General features: G+C 35.5%; 1 protein-coding gene across 2 annotated transcripts in view; it reads left to right on the top strand.

Moving 5' to 3' along the window:
• The window catches only part of LOC308197859 (uncharacterized protein), a 365,283-nt gene extending 350,164 nt beyond the window's left edge, over positions 1-15,119 (top strand). For both annotated transcript variants that reach the window (XM_080599061.1, XM_080599064.1), the window contains exon 5: positions 13,585-15,119. In XM_080599061.1, coding sequence (XP_080455187.1) covers positions 13,585-13,596 — 12 coding nt within the window. In that variant the 3' untranslated portion in view covers positions 13,597-15,119. The remainder of the gene's footprint in view (positions 1-13,584) is intronic.
• The last annotated feature ends 1,718 nt before the right edge of the window (positions 15,120-16,837 follow it).

Raw genomic sequence — 16,837 nt, 5'->3', positions numbered from 1 at the left:
TACATATATATAATTGTGTAGTGAATATTTATTAAGAAAATTATTTGGCAGCACAAATCTTTACACTCTTAATTCTGAGAGAGGCAAAAACACTGTTCTCATTCCTCTTTAACTGGGATAGGAAAGATTTAAGTTATTCAGGCAAAATTTCAGAGAAAATCCATGGTGAATTGAACACTACATAACAGTCCAATCTTTAAGAGCGACAGTTTTTTCAATCAATGCATAAATTGCATCACCTCAGAATTTGTGTGGTCATTTTCAGTTGCTGTATGTTCGGTTATTTTGACAAAATGTCAAGGCTTTGCCTGAAAGAACCTTGTAATCAAAAAGATTAACAAACTGATGCTGAAATAACCGAAACTATCTCTTGGAGCAAACTTCAGAGGAACAATACCTATGTGTGCTCATCCCACATTTGAGGACTTCAGGAAGATTTGCTATTTTGCTTTGAGTTCCCTTTAGAACCTCAGCTTTTCTCATGGGCATTACTGATTCATGATCTCCAAACCAGGTAGTATGGGGGAAATCCTTTTCTCACTACACTTGCAACCCAATGTCCATGTTAAAGGTTATTGGAGAGCAGAGATTTTAAGTTGAGGGATTCTTTCCTTCATGGTGCTGAGCATCTTTTCTGAATGAGTTTCTATTCATGGGGAGCACAGGGCCCTGTGCCCCTGAGCATCCTGATGCCTGGAGGCTGTTCCCATGGCTGGATGTAGTATCCTAAAAACACAGTGATTGTATGGGAAATGCACTGTTCCTTCAAACTTAACTCTCCAGTCCTGTTTAATAAATGATATGTTCATGATCTTTTAACATCAGTAACAATTTGTTAGTCATATTACTCTGTAGAAGAGAGAGACTGGGAAGCTATCTGAACCATTTTAAAACTTAAATTAGCCACCATAAAGTGCAGAATAAAATTATAAAGACTTTCTTGTAATACAAAATTCATAGAGACAAAACTCTAATTTCCTGATGGATATATGATATTAATGTAACGGATACCTCAGTGTAGTTAAATTGCATTAAATGGTTATTAATGCTTGAATAAACTTCAAGGAAGTGGGTACTGGTTGAAATGGGATAATATTTTGTTCTGCTAAATTATACGTTAATTGGTATTTCCTCTCTTGTAAAAGGACCTAAAGGGCTTAATAAAATATGTGGTAGAAACATTATTTTTTCTTCTTGAGATGTTAAGTCTAGAGTTTAATGGGAAACATTTCAAATCATTCCCAGAAAATTCATCGGCATTCATGATGACATGGTTTACAGGACTCCCCAAAGTAAATAACGATGGCTCTTAGATATGCAGTAGTACACAGGGCAATATGCAAGGTAGGGAAGAAAAAGCTACAAGTGAATTGATAGCTGTTTTATTTTTGTGTTTGAAATCACACTTAACTTTGCTTAGATGTAGGTAACAATTTCCAATATAGCATAGTGGTAACCAGGTCTATGGGTACTATTTGGGGTGGCCTTTGTTGGTGGACTAGGGGAGGACGGAAAGTAACAAAGGGTCTCAACACTCATCTGATAATTCAGAGGTATTAGCAAATCAGGAGAAGGCTGCTCAAAACCCACTCATTTAATACATTTAATTCAGTAGTCTAAACTTTCTTGAGGTGATTTTTTTTATTCCTTCTTTATAGAACTGCTTCTTCCTTGTTGACTCATGCTGACCAGAACTGCAAAGTAAGGAGTAAGGACTAAGTGCTTTATTCTTACCTGCAAACATCAAATGTGGATACTGTGCCTCAGTTTCTACATTTGAAGAATACAAATTATATTCTCTCACCTCCTCCCCCAACATCCTTATAATTAAGGATTAATTGGTAGTGTGAATAAGTTTCCCCTCACTTAAACATTCAATAATGTCTTGCTTAACAATAATTGAAATTGAGATGTTGAGATGTTTCCACCTTTTCTTTTTAAGGGACTTTAGTTGATTAATGAGTGGATGCCTACAGATAATTAACTACATCATGGAAAGGAAGTAAAACTTCCTTCAGAACACAGATAATGGTGAAGAAGCTTCACCCTCTCACTGTGCAAAAGCCATTAATATAGTTTGTTTGCACTGTTGGAATTTCCAAACTGGATATGGTGCCAGATTATGTTTTCTCAGCTCCCACGTCCATGCTCAAATGAGACCACATCTTACAGGTTTGTCACAAAATTCATGTTTTTCAGAAGATACTGTCTGGGAAACACAAAGTCATGGGCCCCAGATATCCACAATGACTGAGATTTTCTCCTCACATAACTTAAAGCAAATTACGGGGAAAAAATAAGGTTAGCCAAAGTTTTGAGCTCTGTGATTTGTCTTAGAAGAAAAACATAATACTGAAATCAGATAATTTTGATGCAGTATAAATTCTTTCATATTTACAAAGAATGGGCATGTTCCCATTTCCTGATTGCCGAAGGAATCGTATGGGAGAGCAGCATCTTTGTTCCCAGCCCAGTGCTTCCAGCCAGCCGAGTGATCTCTCTTTCAGAGATTTAATTCAAGGCCAGACTACGGGACTTTTGCTTGGTTTGCATGGTCTTTTCTTCCTTTCCCTGGTCTGTTCGTTTATTTGCCTCTAAGACACACAAATCTTCAGAAAACCCTTTTTCTGTCTGTGCTTTGGGTGTATCCTGGCCCTAGGCACTGACCTGGGTAGTGTGTGGAGCGGAGGCTGCCACGGATTCAGCTACCTGAGTACATAAAAGTCTTCGTAAAACTATCTGATCCGAAGGTCGGTTTTTGAAAAAGCTACTCTCAAGGAGGCTTATCGATTTTGAAAAAGAATGCATGCAGTAGTGGAAACAATGGGGCTAAAGCATAACTGATTGTAAACAAAGGCTATTTTATAAAAGTCAGGTGCTGCAGAACACATTGCAGACTTGACATGCTGGCTCGTCAGAGGGAATTTAATGGGATGTTAAGCGTGTTATGGCTTAATATATCCTCTCGGTAGTGTAGGATGTGTTTTATCAGGAAGAATAAATCCATTGGCTGAAGAAACTTCTCTGAATAAGGCAACATTTTTGTGAGTTTTATTTTAAATGCTATGGGTCATCAGTTAAAGTCAGAGGAAAGCCCCGAGCTCCCAATTGCTCTGTGACAGGGGATCCCACAGTTGCTGCAGTTTATCTGCCACAGAGCAGGGCATTCGGAAACTTTCAGTGTGATTTCAGTGAAATGCAGATGTTGAGAGTTTGGTCCCAAAGGAAACAATACCTTTGTTACCGTTTGGGGTCCTTGTCTTGGCACCCTCTGGAGAGGTGTGCTTGGTAAGTGACTGCCCTCAACAGCTACCAGTCCCACAGCAAAGATGAATAATTCTTTCTGCAATAAGGATTCACACGGAAAAGTCTGTGAGCTGGCTTATCTGGGAGGTCAGCCTAAATAATCCAAAGGCTCCCAAAGGGTATTAAATTCTAGGAATTGTTAATACAAAACCGCTGCGTGCATCTCAATGTATTTCAGTATTGTGCAAGGTTATACCCACGCTCGTGCAGAGTATTGCTGAGCATTTTTAGAAGCGAAGTGCTGCTCCGGGGTATTATCACCGCTTGCTCCAGAGCAGAGGGAGCTCAGAATTGCGGATCCCTCCACCAGGGATGATTGATTTGTGGGATGATCTCTCTGAGTTCACTGCCTTTTCCTTCACAGCTCCGATACCCTGCACAAGAATGGAAACGCTTTGTGGGCTTCGTCTTAATAAGGACTCCCCCACCCCAAAACAAGATCTTTATCCAAAGATTTTAATTAATTGCAAAAGTTAAAAATAAATCGTGCAGGAGTACCATTGATAATCCTCCTAGGCCGGCTTTCATTCATGTTAATGTGTAATACAGCCACAGTAAGATTTAATTTTAACCATAATTATAAAAGTTTGAAATTAAATCTTACTAGGGATGTGTTCTCCATTAATATGGACAAAAACTGATCTGGGAGGATTATTATGGGGGACACAAGAAAGATTTAATTTTTAACTTTTATAATTAATTCAAAAATGTGATAAAGGATTTTGTTTCAGGGGAGGGGGAGTGCTCTCCAGACCACTAAGACATCCCAGCAGTCTTTCAGAGCCATCTTAATTACAGCCACAAAGAATTATTTGTTAGAGAATAGTGGTCAGGAGCTCAAACTGGTTCTTTTATCCAGAAATAAATGTGCAGGCACTTTGAAACTTTCTCAGAGAGAAGCACTGCAGTTCATGGGGAGGCAAGGAGCTCAGGGGGATGTCTATGTGTGTGTGTATGTACAGACACATGAACACACAGATGTAGAAACATATATTTATATATTTATATATATATGTAAATATACGTTCATTTTACATGTATGTATATGTCCATATGTTTGTATATACTTATATAAAACATGTAACAAATTTGCTTTTGTTCATCTAGATATTTCTAATGGTATACACACACATCTACAAAGATGTGCACAAATATAGACAGCTCTTATTCCCATAAAAAAGATAAGATACTGCAATACGACAAAAGGAAGATTAATAGAAACCATTTATTTCAATGTTTGCAATTGTATTTGGCTGCACTGGATTTCATTGCATTTGTCATGCTACACAGTAGGCAAAGAGCTGAAATCAAGCAAAATTACTGACAAATTTCTATCAAGGATCAATTAAAGCTGTATGAAAAAGATTAAGGGGAAAGGAGTATTCATTTAACAGGTATGCATTTAGGAATCAGCTTCAGCTTTAATTGCAATTTTTCTTTTAAATCCTGTGCATTAATGATTTCATGTCCATTGTATATCAATACCTCCCACATCAAATGTACGTGATTTTCAAATTTTTTTTTTAATTATTTTTATTTTTGGGGGGTACGGCTTGTGGTCACCACTTTCTTTTCTTATTTACTGCTTTGCTTTTTTCCTTGTATCCAGTCTTGACATTTTAAAATTCAGTTTGCAAATTCAAGAAGATTCTTTCCTCCTTCTCATAACCTGAAATACAATGGAGTGTCTTGGTGAGGAAGCACAGAGTTCGGACCCAGGATTAAATCCTTATCCTAACAGTTCCTCATCAGGTGTGGCTCAGTTGTAATTTTTTTAGAAGGCTGGTAACTCTTTGTATTTTATTAGAAATGTATGCATTTATAAGTGTCTAAATAATGAGAACTTTTTTTTTCCTTCTAATATGACTTTAGTTCTGAGTGGACTTTTTTCATTTTCTTGTAAATTTTACCAATGTTATTTTATAACAACATAGAAGAATAACTAAAATTCTTCAACTTTCCTTTTTAATAATTACTTCAAAAAAGTATGAAAGCATGAAAAGCAGTATTCCTGAAGAGTAAAAGTACATGGACATTAATGAACACTTTTGTGAAAGGCTGCATCCTTGCAAATATTTGTCAAGCAAATCACAGGCTATTTCCCCTCATCTTCATGTTTTCAAAAAATGTGTCTTAATAATGCCTCCATAATTATAGGAGTAGAATTTGAACAACTTTGTCTTCTATTTTTTAATTCAATGAAATATTTAAAGTAGTTTATATTTTTTATATTGTAATTTTTTTAATGAGTATCTGCTTTCACTTTTTATTCTCCTCCTATCTACAAGTAATCATGTTTGGGCCACATGCTAAAACAAATTACTATTAAATTCTGTAATTATAAGCAGCATGTTATTCCTACATTAACACCCATAAACCCTTTCTCCAGCTCTACACACCTTACATAATGTAAGGTCACACCTTACGTAACACCTACACTTCTGTAAGGTCACAAAGTGGCTCCAAGCAAATAAACAGTGATGAGTAGAAGAACATTCTTAGATAGAAATGATCTTTGAACCACCTTTATAGTCCTTTGAATGTCAGTGTGTCCATGGGATGTGCTGGGATAACAGGTCATGCTACTTGAAACTTCCACCTAGCTGCCTACAAACCTGTAAATGGTATTTTGAAAGAAAGTGGGAGGATTTTTGAGCATGCCATTTTTTGTGCATGTCTCTTGAAAACATGCAGATAGATTCAACAACATAGATAAATAAATAAAAGAGAAAAAAAGGGCTAAATTAGGTACTTAAAAATTGAATATTTCACAGATTTTAGAATTAGAGATACTTTCATTTTAACCTTATTTATGACAAAAAAAAAAAAAATGCTATCCTTTACAGCATCTTTGAAATAATAATACCAAGCTATCATGAAAAATGCCTTTTTTCTTTTTCTTTTTGTCCTTTTTTCCTTCAGAGGAAGCATTGGGGGTTTTAGTCAACAAGATGCAAAAATCTTCAACTTTTTTGTTTATATTCTGTTGTTAATACTGTTGTACCAGTCACTTTTTAATGTTCTGTTGTAGGCTATTTAAATGTTCAAATACAGCTTGGCATAGATAAGGAAAGCTATAGACAGTGCCTAATGTCTTCAGTGGTCTTTGAGTCTTGCCTATAGTAAGTGGTTATATCAAGAACAGAATAGCATTAATACAGGAAAATAGGGTAAAGTAAAAGTGTACACTCAAGGTAAGCCTTTCCTGTTGTAGTCATATTGATAGAAACATTGACGTTTTATCAGAGAAAAAATGTTTCCTGGTTAGTTGCCTGAAAAGCAAATTATATCCACAGTGACCAAGTTACAGGAATATTGGAAAATATTGCCCGTGCTTTCAACCAAAATATTTTCCTACCCAAAAAGAAGCTCTGAATAGCCAGGGTTAGTGTTGTTCATGGGCTCAATAGCTGAATTTACTGAGGCATGAATGAGAAAAAACTCAAGCTGTACATTCCAGGGGTCTTGGCTAGGGGCCTGCTTTGTGGATTGATTTTTGAAACCTGCTTTTGCTAAGTATAGAGCTGAAATTTCCTAATGATTTCTTTGTGTTTGGGAAAAAGAGGTTTACCCACATCAACTTAACCCCTCTGAATACTTTTTCTTGCCACATTTATCATAAGCCACGGGAAGACAAGCCTCAGTGGCTGAACCTCACGGGACACAGCACTTATAGCCCAGTTGCACATACCTTATGTGCTGTCTGTGTCATTATTACGGGTTTTGGTGGAAGTTGCACATACCTTATGTGCTGTCTGTGTCATTATTATGGGTTTTGGTGGACAGACATTTCTGATTAAAAATTTGCTTCTTGTAGCAAATTCATCTTAATAAAGGTAATGTGTTTATTTAGTTTTGCATCCAATTGGCTCCAATTTTAGGTGAATGGAAGAAACATATAAAATACATTTTTTCTCTAACAGAAAGCAAAATAATAATAAAAAAACACCCTTCTCTATAAAAAAACCCTACTTTAAAAAAACACACCCCTTCTCTATCCCTTCTGGCTACAAAAAATTCCATACACTTCTAGTACCCTGAATTTGCCATTTCTATATAGAACACGTTGCAAAATAATAATACTTTGCCCTGCTATAATGCTTTCCATCTGAGGACATCAAATTGTCTTATGAATAGTAATGAATGAAGGCAGACATCAACTCTGCAAACCTGGGAATGCATTGATGGGAAAAGTGAGAGAGCATACTGTAATTAAGTGACTTAGATAAATTTGAAGATTGTGCTATTAACTAATTAAGGAACAGATCTCAGAAATCCAAATTTGATCACTTACACATTTGTTGGTCTCCTTACAGTAGAACAAATCTGTATAGTGCACAACTCTGTCTCCTCATCTTGTCATTCTTGGTTTTCTGAGAACCTTCCAATTAAGAACAAAAGCATTGTGAATCATAAAAACACCCTGAACAATTAATTTTGAAATGTGTGTTATATTGCAGATATGTTAGATAATGATTGAATATTTAACTTAAAATGCATCACACTATGGTGTATAAATTTGGCTGCCTAGCAAAAGGAAAACAGTGGTAATTTCAGAAAGCCCCCAACCTCATCAGAAAGTGCCAAAGTGTTTTTAAATCTTCAGCCTGACTATAAAAAAAATTAATAATTTAGTAAATGATATTTTATTACAGGGTCTCCCCTTCTGTCTCTTTGGCTTTAAGCCAAAATATACTATGAAGTAACAGTTGGAAATGACCTCCTCTCCTTCAAATTTGTTGTTTCTTTGGTTTGGCTTAAAATTAATCTTTTTTTTTTTTTAATAAATATTGTAGACATTTCTTGGTAAGCCCCAATTTTCACTCGTAACATGGCTCTTTGCCAGTGTCTAATATGACATCAGAGTGATGTTACTGTGATTATGCAGTACACATCGTAACTATAATACATTGCTATGATGATATATTAATCATTGACATGGAACCTGGATATATAATTGGCAATGACAAAAGAAAGCATGATTTAATATCTTCCATGCCACCCTCCCCACTAAAGTTGCTCAGGGTCATGCCTTCTCAGTGCATTCTCATTACTTCCAATAGAATATCCTGATGTTCAGCAAGTATTTATAGGAACATACAAGAGTCGCTCTATTGGGTATATTTTGTACATAATACAACAGTCAAGAGATTTCTAATATGACATCTTTCTTGCAAAGGAAAAGCTTTAAAATACTTCTTTTTTTTTCCTTTTTATCTAGAAGATAGGACAATGCTTAGACAAACATTAGGTCATTTTCATGATAATATTAGGCGCTAGATAAGTTTAAAATATATCATATTCTGCAAAAGCCCTTTACTAATGAGTTCTGTTGTTTTTAACTTGTTTGTATTTGATTTGCTCTAAATATTACATATTGTATTTGTAAAGTCACAGAGGACCCTTTGGGTATAAACTGTGCTTCACATTTTTACATATCCAGCTGAATATTCCCTTTCCCATAGTGTCTCCTTGGCTTTTATTTTGTGTAGTATTCATCAGAAATGTACTGTGTAAAACAAAGCCAGAAGATATCATACCCTTGAGGAAAGTTGAGTATTGATGTTCCCACGAAATTCTTCCCCTCTCCCCAGTCGTGCTGAAGTGGAGATATCTTCCCAGCTGTTACTCTCTCTTTCTACTTTCTTCAGCACCAAGTTCACCATTTATTTCTGCCTTTCAAACTGGCTTGTCTGTACCAATCTTCTTTCCTTTTCAACAAGAAACAAGTAGGGCACCTCAACTATTCCATAATACATTTTGCGTACTGGAATCTCGTGTCCATCTTGCACTTTTTGTCAAAAGGAATATTTTTTCCCCCTCTTTTTCCTTCTATTTAATAATAAGACCTATATTTCTGCAATTCCTTATTGGATTAAAAATGCTTTTTAACTTAGCCATGTCATGAGTTTGTCCCACAAGATCTTCCTTTTTCTACATATATAGTTTTAATACTCAGCTTTGTGCCTGAAATAAGCCTAATTTTCTAAGAGACTAAATTAAGCACAATGGCTTCATTTTTTTTATTTTTTTATTTTTTTGTATTAACGATATAAAAACAGAACAGTGATTCCCACCACCACCATTTTCTTTCCTGTCTAAGAAAACAGCCCTGTCTGCATGGTTTACTATATAAGCTCAGGGTTAGCATGCAAGCAGTTTGTTGTGGGCCACATTCAAAGGCTTTTTTATTTCTTTCTCCCCCTCCCACCAGTGCTAGGGAATTTTTTATTAAAACACCCTGTGAAATCCAGTGATGTATCTGGTAGCAATCTAAATTGTGATTAGCCAATGGAATTCTGCATTTCCATTAATGCTGAAGCCCAGTGTCCCTGAGATTTATATCCCTGAATCTCTCAATTGATTTATAACCTGGTAATCCTTTTATCCCCATTTATATGCAGCATAACTTGACGTAAGTGCTAGAATGTCTCCATTAATCGAATTCAAGAGTGTTGGGCTGAGAAACTGGACTAAAAACTTTCAGGCCCTATTGTAAATATACTTTGTGTCAAAGGAAACCAGGAGGTAGTATGTCCTTGAGTTGCTCCATGTTTATGTTTACACTCAAGTGAAATGAAGAAAAAAATATTTAGAGTATCTCTTACAATGAAAACATTCTAAAATATCTCATTTTGTACACTGATTCACAGCTTCATCTCCCAGTGGACTGCAGTACAGCAAGGCTGTAGGCAAGCTCTGCATGGGCTATTTGGTTCCTACATGCCTTGATGCAGAAAACCCAGCTTCGGTCCCATAGTGTTTTTGTAGGGCTCTTCAAATGCCATTGAAGTCAACAGGACCTAAGTATCTTACTTAAACTGTCTTACCTAAGTAAGACAGTTTCCAAAACTGTCTTTGGAAAACTATTCCATCTCCACACAATCTAGGTTTTAGAAAGCTTCTGTTGCTATGAAGTAAAAAGGTGTTTTTCTTTCCCTGTGCTAAATCCTGCAATATTAACCTTTCCTGAGTGTTATGACACATAAGTGTGGAGTCCCAGCATGGCTAGCAGTAGATATGCAGTGGAAAATTTATTAGGTACTGCAGCTTTGTATTATTACTACTCTTTCTGTGTGGACTTAAAAATTAGATGAAAACATTGGTTGTAAGAAAGTCTGTGCAGTTTCTCTGAAACAATGGATCATCATCAGCAGCCCCTTTGATAACCTTTAGCGACCATGTCTTCGGAGGATGGAGGGAGTCCCATGTTACACTTAAATCAAATATGTGGCACAGCAAACAGAGGAGCTATTAAAATATATTTATTATTCATTATTAGTAAATTGCCTGCATGTGGAGTACTATAGAGTAGCAAACTTACAATTTTGTTGACTCGTTATGAGTCTACAGTGTGATGTCCTGCAACCCTCAAATTTGTATTTATAGCATTAATTTTAAGGCTTCGTTTACGCAGTTACATCTGTGTATTACATGAAAAGGATGCAGAATAAAGGTAAATCTTGCAGAATGCTGGAAATGTTCTAGTTGAGCAAACTACTGTCTATCTTGAGACTTAATATGCTATTGGGATAGAACCTGATTTAACCCAGAAATTTACAGGTGAGACTGTGCAAGATAATGTGTGCCACTACTGAAGATGTGTTAATAAATTATAATTCTGTATGCTGTATGCATTCCAATTGCCTTTTTAGTAAATACTTAACACATTAAAGTCTGCCAGAAAATCAGATGAAATGAAACCAATTTAATTCCTTAATTTGTATTATGTTATGCAATACTACATCATGTTGCACCCATAGAAACAAGAAATTGATATTTCCTGAATCAAATGTTCTGTTTCTCAGCAATTTGTTAATATGCTGGTATCTTTAGGGAGATGATGATAAGATAACTTTCCATCTCTTGAATGTAATGTCATCGGATGCTGTGGGAGGAGAAAAGGAGTAAATAACAAAAAAGGAGGGCTGTCATTCCTGCCTGCTTGCATTGTGATGATGAGGCTATATGGCTACAATAGTTATAACAGCTTAATGCATAGAAATCTCATTTTCAAGATTGTTACATTTGATGACAAAATTCAACTTTTTTTTTGTCCCAAACCTGCTTAAAATGAACCACGGGCACCTTAGATGATAAAGTTATTTAAAATTAAACATGTACGTGAACATGTACAGTATCAGGGAATTTAGTTGGCAAATACATAAATAAAACCAACTGACCACAACTAATCACCCGTGAGGGAGAAATGCTCTTCTGCTCACTGCATGCGTGCGCTGAGCAGAAAAGCCAATAGAAATCTCACTAGTGTAACCGTCATCAGCAACAACAACATCAAAAAGCTAATTAGTCTGAAAAACAGCCACACGGAGGTCTTTATTAACAGTTTCAAAAGCACAATTTCATGAATTTAACAGTGGAACTAGTAGAAGAATGTACTATTTATGAACAGAAAAAAAACACTTTTTATTATTATTATTGTTATTATTTCAATGTAACTTAATTTATTCTTGAGAATTCATTACAAATAAAATAAAAGAACAATTCCAGACTATGTGATCTTCTGTGAAGTGGAGGGTACTGGGGACTACTGTTAGTCTGAGGAATCAAGGTGAGAAAGGAAAGTGGACTTGAGTGCTGGTACCTGGAGTATGACCAGCGACCTTTCTGTGTGCATGAGGTCAAGCCCTGGGAGGGGACTGACAAAAAGCATGTGTTGAACATCCCATATAACTTTACTATAAGTCAATAGGCTTGTTTCTAAGTTGTCATAAGCTTTTTTTGATGAGGTCCTGTCCAAAAATATAGGAAAAAAAAAGGGAAAAAAAAGGAAAAAAAGAAAAGAAAATGAAATAAATTAAAATATCACCTTAATTTTCTGAGTACACTTTTAGTATGCTTCGTTGATCTAAAACCGTCTGAGTGACTAAGACTATTCTTAATTTGTTTTTCTGGTTACTAAAAGAAGGCAAAGTCAAAAGAAGAACCATCTTCTGTATTTTGGCTGTGTGCTGTATAAAATAATTGACTGTCTGATGAAAAACTGTCTTGTCATATTTTGTAATAAAATAATATTTTTGTGCATAACTTGACCTGTCCTAGTGAGTTATGCTGCTCATTGTTTCATAGTAACAATTTCCAATGGGATTTTAATAATACTCTTGCTCTTACCATCTTGTACGATGTAAGCTGTTATATTCAATTTGTAAGAAAAATATTCAGGTATAAAACCAGATAATCTGTATCCCTTTAGAATCAAAAGTCACTTTGCCAAAATATTTTAACACATGAAATTGCTTCTTAAGAGATGTTTGCTATGATAAAACGACAGAAAACTACATTTCCATTATAATTATAACTGACTAGTGGTGCTAAGTTTTTATAATTTAAAGGTATTCTCAAATCTGACAGCTCTTCCATGTTGAATTATGCATTTCTGGCTCTTAAATAGTTCTGCTGGCATGAGACAGCTGAGATGAAGTTGTCTTTCTAAAATAATTGCTCCATGGAGCATCCATTATACCTTCAGAAAAAATGTATTACTTGACTTCTACAAATTATAGACTAGCCTATAATGGGTATTTTTGACAGCTATTAGCTTTTTAAAAAAAATCTGAACAGTAAAATGAGTATTGATATCACTCTGCTGTGTCTTGCATGTTAATACCAACCTTTCTGTACTCCTCTTCTAAAGCATGATGTAATCATTAATTACGATAATATTGATGCAATTGCACTCATCCTAAACTCCCCCCACTGTAATAGCAACGTGTGATTCTTTTCCTACAGTAATGTTTGCTTCATATTTCCCATTCTTAGGGGGAAAAAATAAAAATAAAACTTTAGATTTAAGCATAAAACCTTATGCTATATTTTGACTTCACCGCTGCTCAGGATGAACATATCTTTGGTTTAAGAGGAGAGTTAGAGTGTGTAGGAGGCTGTGGTACTCTGATATTTCAAGTGTATTATTGTGGTGTAGCTCTTAGTATGATGGGGCTAATCTCAGGGGCCTTCACAAACACTGCAAGAAAAGTCACACCAAAATGTTCTGGCATCTGAACCTCTTTTTGTGGGGTTACTGCAGTGGCAGAGCCCATGTGTATTTACTGCTTTTTGATGTCTTTGCACACTCAGATACAGTTTTAGTGATTTCAGTATTCATTAGCTGGCAACATGTAATTGCATGGAAGTTCAGAAAGTGCCAAAAGAGGAGTTCTTGGGGAAAAACAGGGAACAGAAAGGCCTATTGTGCTTTTTCAACAAAATGAGATATTCTCTATATTAAGTATATATCGTCTGTCCTTTATTTAATAGGTTTGTAACTGAAATGAATATCGCTGCGAACTGATGCCTGTCCACCCACGTTGCCAGACTGTTTCTTCACATGAAAAGGAATGATTCTTCAAAAGGAAAGTATAATTAATATTTCACATACACTTTAGTTTTTTGAATTGGCTGGTGAGGGGAGGGTGGCTATGGACAGAGCATGTTTCATGTCTTTTGGAAATATTGTTCAGACATAAACTGCAATATTATTATAATATACAAAATAGCTTTACTGAATTGCGTAATTACAATTTAATATATTAATTTACGGTGAAATAAACCACAATAATAAGGGAGTGTAGAAGGTCTTCTGCACCCTCACCATTGCAAATCAGGATAGTGATGTGGTACAGCCAGATCGTGGCCTGATCCACACTTACATTTATTTGCATATTTGGTGCTTGACTGAGAAGTGTGTGTCTGGGGGGCTTTGATGAGTGTTGGGCTGAGAGGAGTGACGCAAACGGGCTGGGAGGATTGTTCTGCCCTAGGAGTATTTTGTTAGAGGCTGGATGCCTCTACCAACTGCCTGATCTGTGCTGAGCCCCTCCCACAGCCTCACAGAAAAAAAAAAAGTGTCAGACCCTGCCAGAGCAGATCAGCTTGGAGAGAAGGGTGAAAGTTTATTAACTGAGTTGCTGTATGAATCAAAGGGAAACTCTCTACTGGGTTCAATGTTGCCTATATGTTGAGAACAAAACTTCATAAAAATCACCTAGGAGCCAGGCAAGTCGTCTGATATGTTTGCGTGGATAAGAAAAAAGGTGAGGGTGTTTAACATCACAGGGCCAGTAGCACAGCAATGAAAGGCCCCACAGGGGCTTTCATTCTCCGTCAAATGTTTGTCACTATCAGACCATAAGTGCTTTTGAAAAGCAGTAAGAATAAAAAGGACAAGGTTTCCTTCCAAGATATTACCCTTTATACAAAATAATCAGCACTCAAAGTATTTTGAAACAAAGTTAATGACAGAATAAGGGAAAAAATAACTGTAAAAGTTCTCTATTGATAGAAGAAACTCAAAAAATTCCATTATAATTTCACACACACAAAAAAATTTAATGGTGCAGTAATCAGCGTAATACAAACTATATTTAGAAGCACTACAATTATTACATAATACATCATGAAGACCCTCTAGAGATGGTATTACCAGAGATTGTAGGCTACTTCAGGAAGCCATTAAGGATCTATTAGTTGCCAAACTGGCCCATCCATAACTTTCAGTAATGTCCTCTCTGGAGCATTACTTTCTTATCACACTATAGCTGTAGTATGGGAACAGAAGCTATACCCATGACTGTTGAAATAAAATGTAGACTTGACATCTTGGCTATTTTGTAATTAACACCTTTGTTATATTCTTGACTCAAGTTTTACAATAATTGGATGAATTAATCAATATGTCTGCTGGGATTTGGTTTTGTTTCTCACTATCCATTAGATAACTTCTGAAGTTAAAATCATGATACATATTTTCATGTTAATAGAAGTTTGCTGATATAAGTATTGAGTAAAAAACAAAACAAAACAAAAAAAACAAAAAAAAAAAAACAAAAAAGAGTTCATCAAAAAAACGGTGTGGAAAACACCGCAAAATGCTCCATTAGAGGTGTGTTTTCTTTCAGCTGCAATAGTTTAGAAATTATCAACTCTTTGAACATATGATGTGTAACAAATGACTTAATTATAATTTGTGGACAAAAATATTATGGTCTTAGATCCACTAGTTAAGATGCTATTATGGTAGGGGCTGAAGAAGAACAGCCAGGGCATGTACAATGGTAAAAATGATGACTGCTGCAAATTTCTTAAATATCTGGAATTTATAATTTAAACATACAAAAATGATATAGAAAATTAAAGAGTTTACATCTATCAGATAAATAGATAGATGATAGATCTCGTTTTCATTTTTGACATTTATGAAGATAATGTATGAAACCTGATCTTTAGGTATATTGGAAGTCTGTTTCTTCATCCATTCTCTCTCTTATTTAAGTGTGAGAAACTTCAGATTTACTAGTGAGAGTTTCTGAAGTGGTCCATGTGACATTTTAAATGTTATAATGTGTATCTGATTTCACTTGTACTCATTCACCTAACATCTAAAACCATTTTGAATATGTACAACAAATGTATTTTTCTCCTGCTTTGTGACGAACAAAATTTCTGCAGAATGATGTATGCATTAAGCATTCCTCTGAATTAGTTCTCTTTACCAGAGGGCAAGAAAATCCAGTGCTCTAAAAAGTAAACATGAAAATTAACACAAGAACACAAATAATTAATTCTTGGACTGGTAATGCCGCTGCAAATATTTATAGAAACTGTAGCACTATAACCTGGATCCTATTGGCCATGCAAACGCAGAATGTTGGCATAATATATAGAGTTCTTGTACACCTGTGGATGTAAGTACATTCATAAATAAATTGTTACGTAGTGCATATTGCTAAAATAAATTGTGCATAAAACAGTAACAGAACATTAGTGTTATGTTTTACATCCACTTTGGAAAAGAATAAATAGTTGCACAAGGTGAAAATTGGTGAAGATTTTCTAAGCAAAGTAATACTAGCTCCTATTTTGGGGATTGTATCAAAGACCTTCAATGAAGAAAAGTGTAGGGTTTTTAAAGTTGGCTATATTCTTTACTCTGGGTGTAAAATCAGAGCTATTCTAGATTAAGCATTTGTCACGTAGTTTCATCACAGGACAGCAGCCTGTGCTTTGTGTGTGAGTGTGAGACCTTCTCCAGCCCCACACATTAAGTCTGAAGTAGTATGTGGGATGTTAGCTTGTCACTGTTTTATTGCAAAAAAATTGAGAAATGTCTGATTAAGTCAGAGAAAAGTTACTGCATTATTAAAATGGTTGAATCAATTTTTTCTTTCTTATGGTTTGTCAAATTTATAAAATATTATATTTCTCCTCAGATAGAGTTACATACTGTGTAGCTCAGAGATAATCCCTATGGTCTTGGCATATGTTACTTAATTGTCTCAGAAGGAAATACCATAAATACCATGCTGTCATCTCCCATGGGCATTTGCTCATCTGTCACAGTGGGAGCTCCAGACTGGGTGAGGTGCTCTAAGACATTTCTTAAACTATGTAAATCACAGCCATTTCTTCTTCCTACTTCCCAAATGGTCAATTATGTATAAACATGTGTTAATAAAAATTTGCTTCTTTTGCCTCCGAGGTACACACCCAGAAAGCTATGTGAATATGATAA

This window comes from Anser brachyrhynchus, assembly GCF_964034855.1.
Source record: "Anser brachyrhynchus genome assembly, chromosome: 7".
Classification (NCBI taxonomy): domain Eukaryota; kingdom Metazoa; phylum Chordata; class Aves; order Anseriformes; family Anatidae; genus Anser; species Anser brachyrhynchus.
Note: the sequence above shows the minus strand (reverse complement) of the source record. Positions and strands in the feature narration are given on the sequence as shown.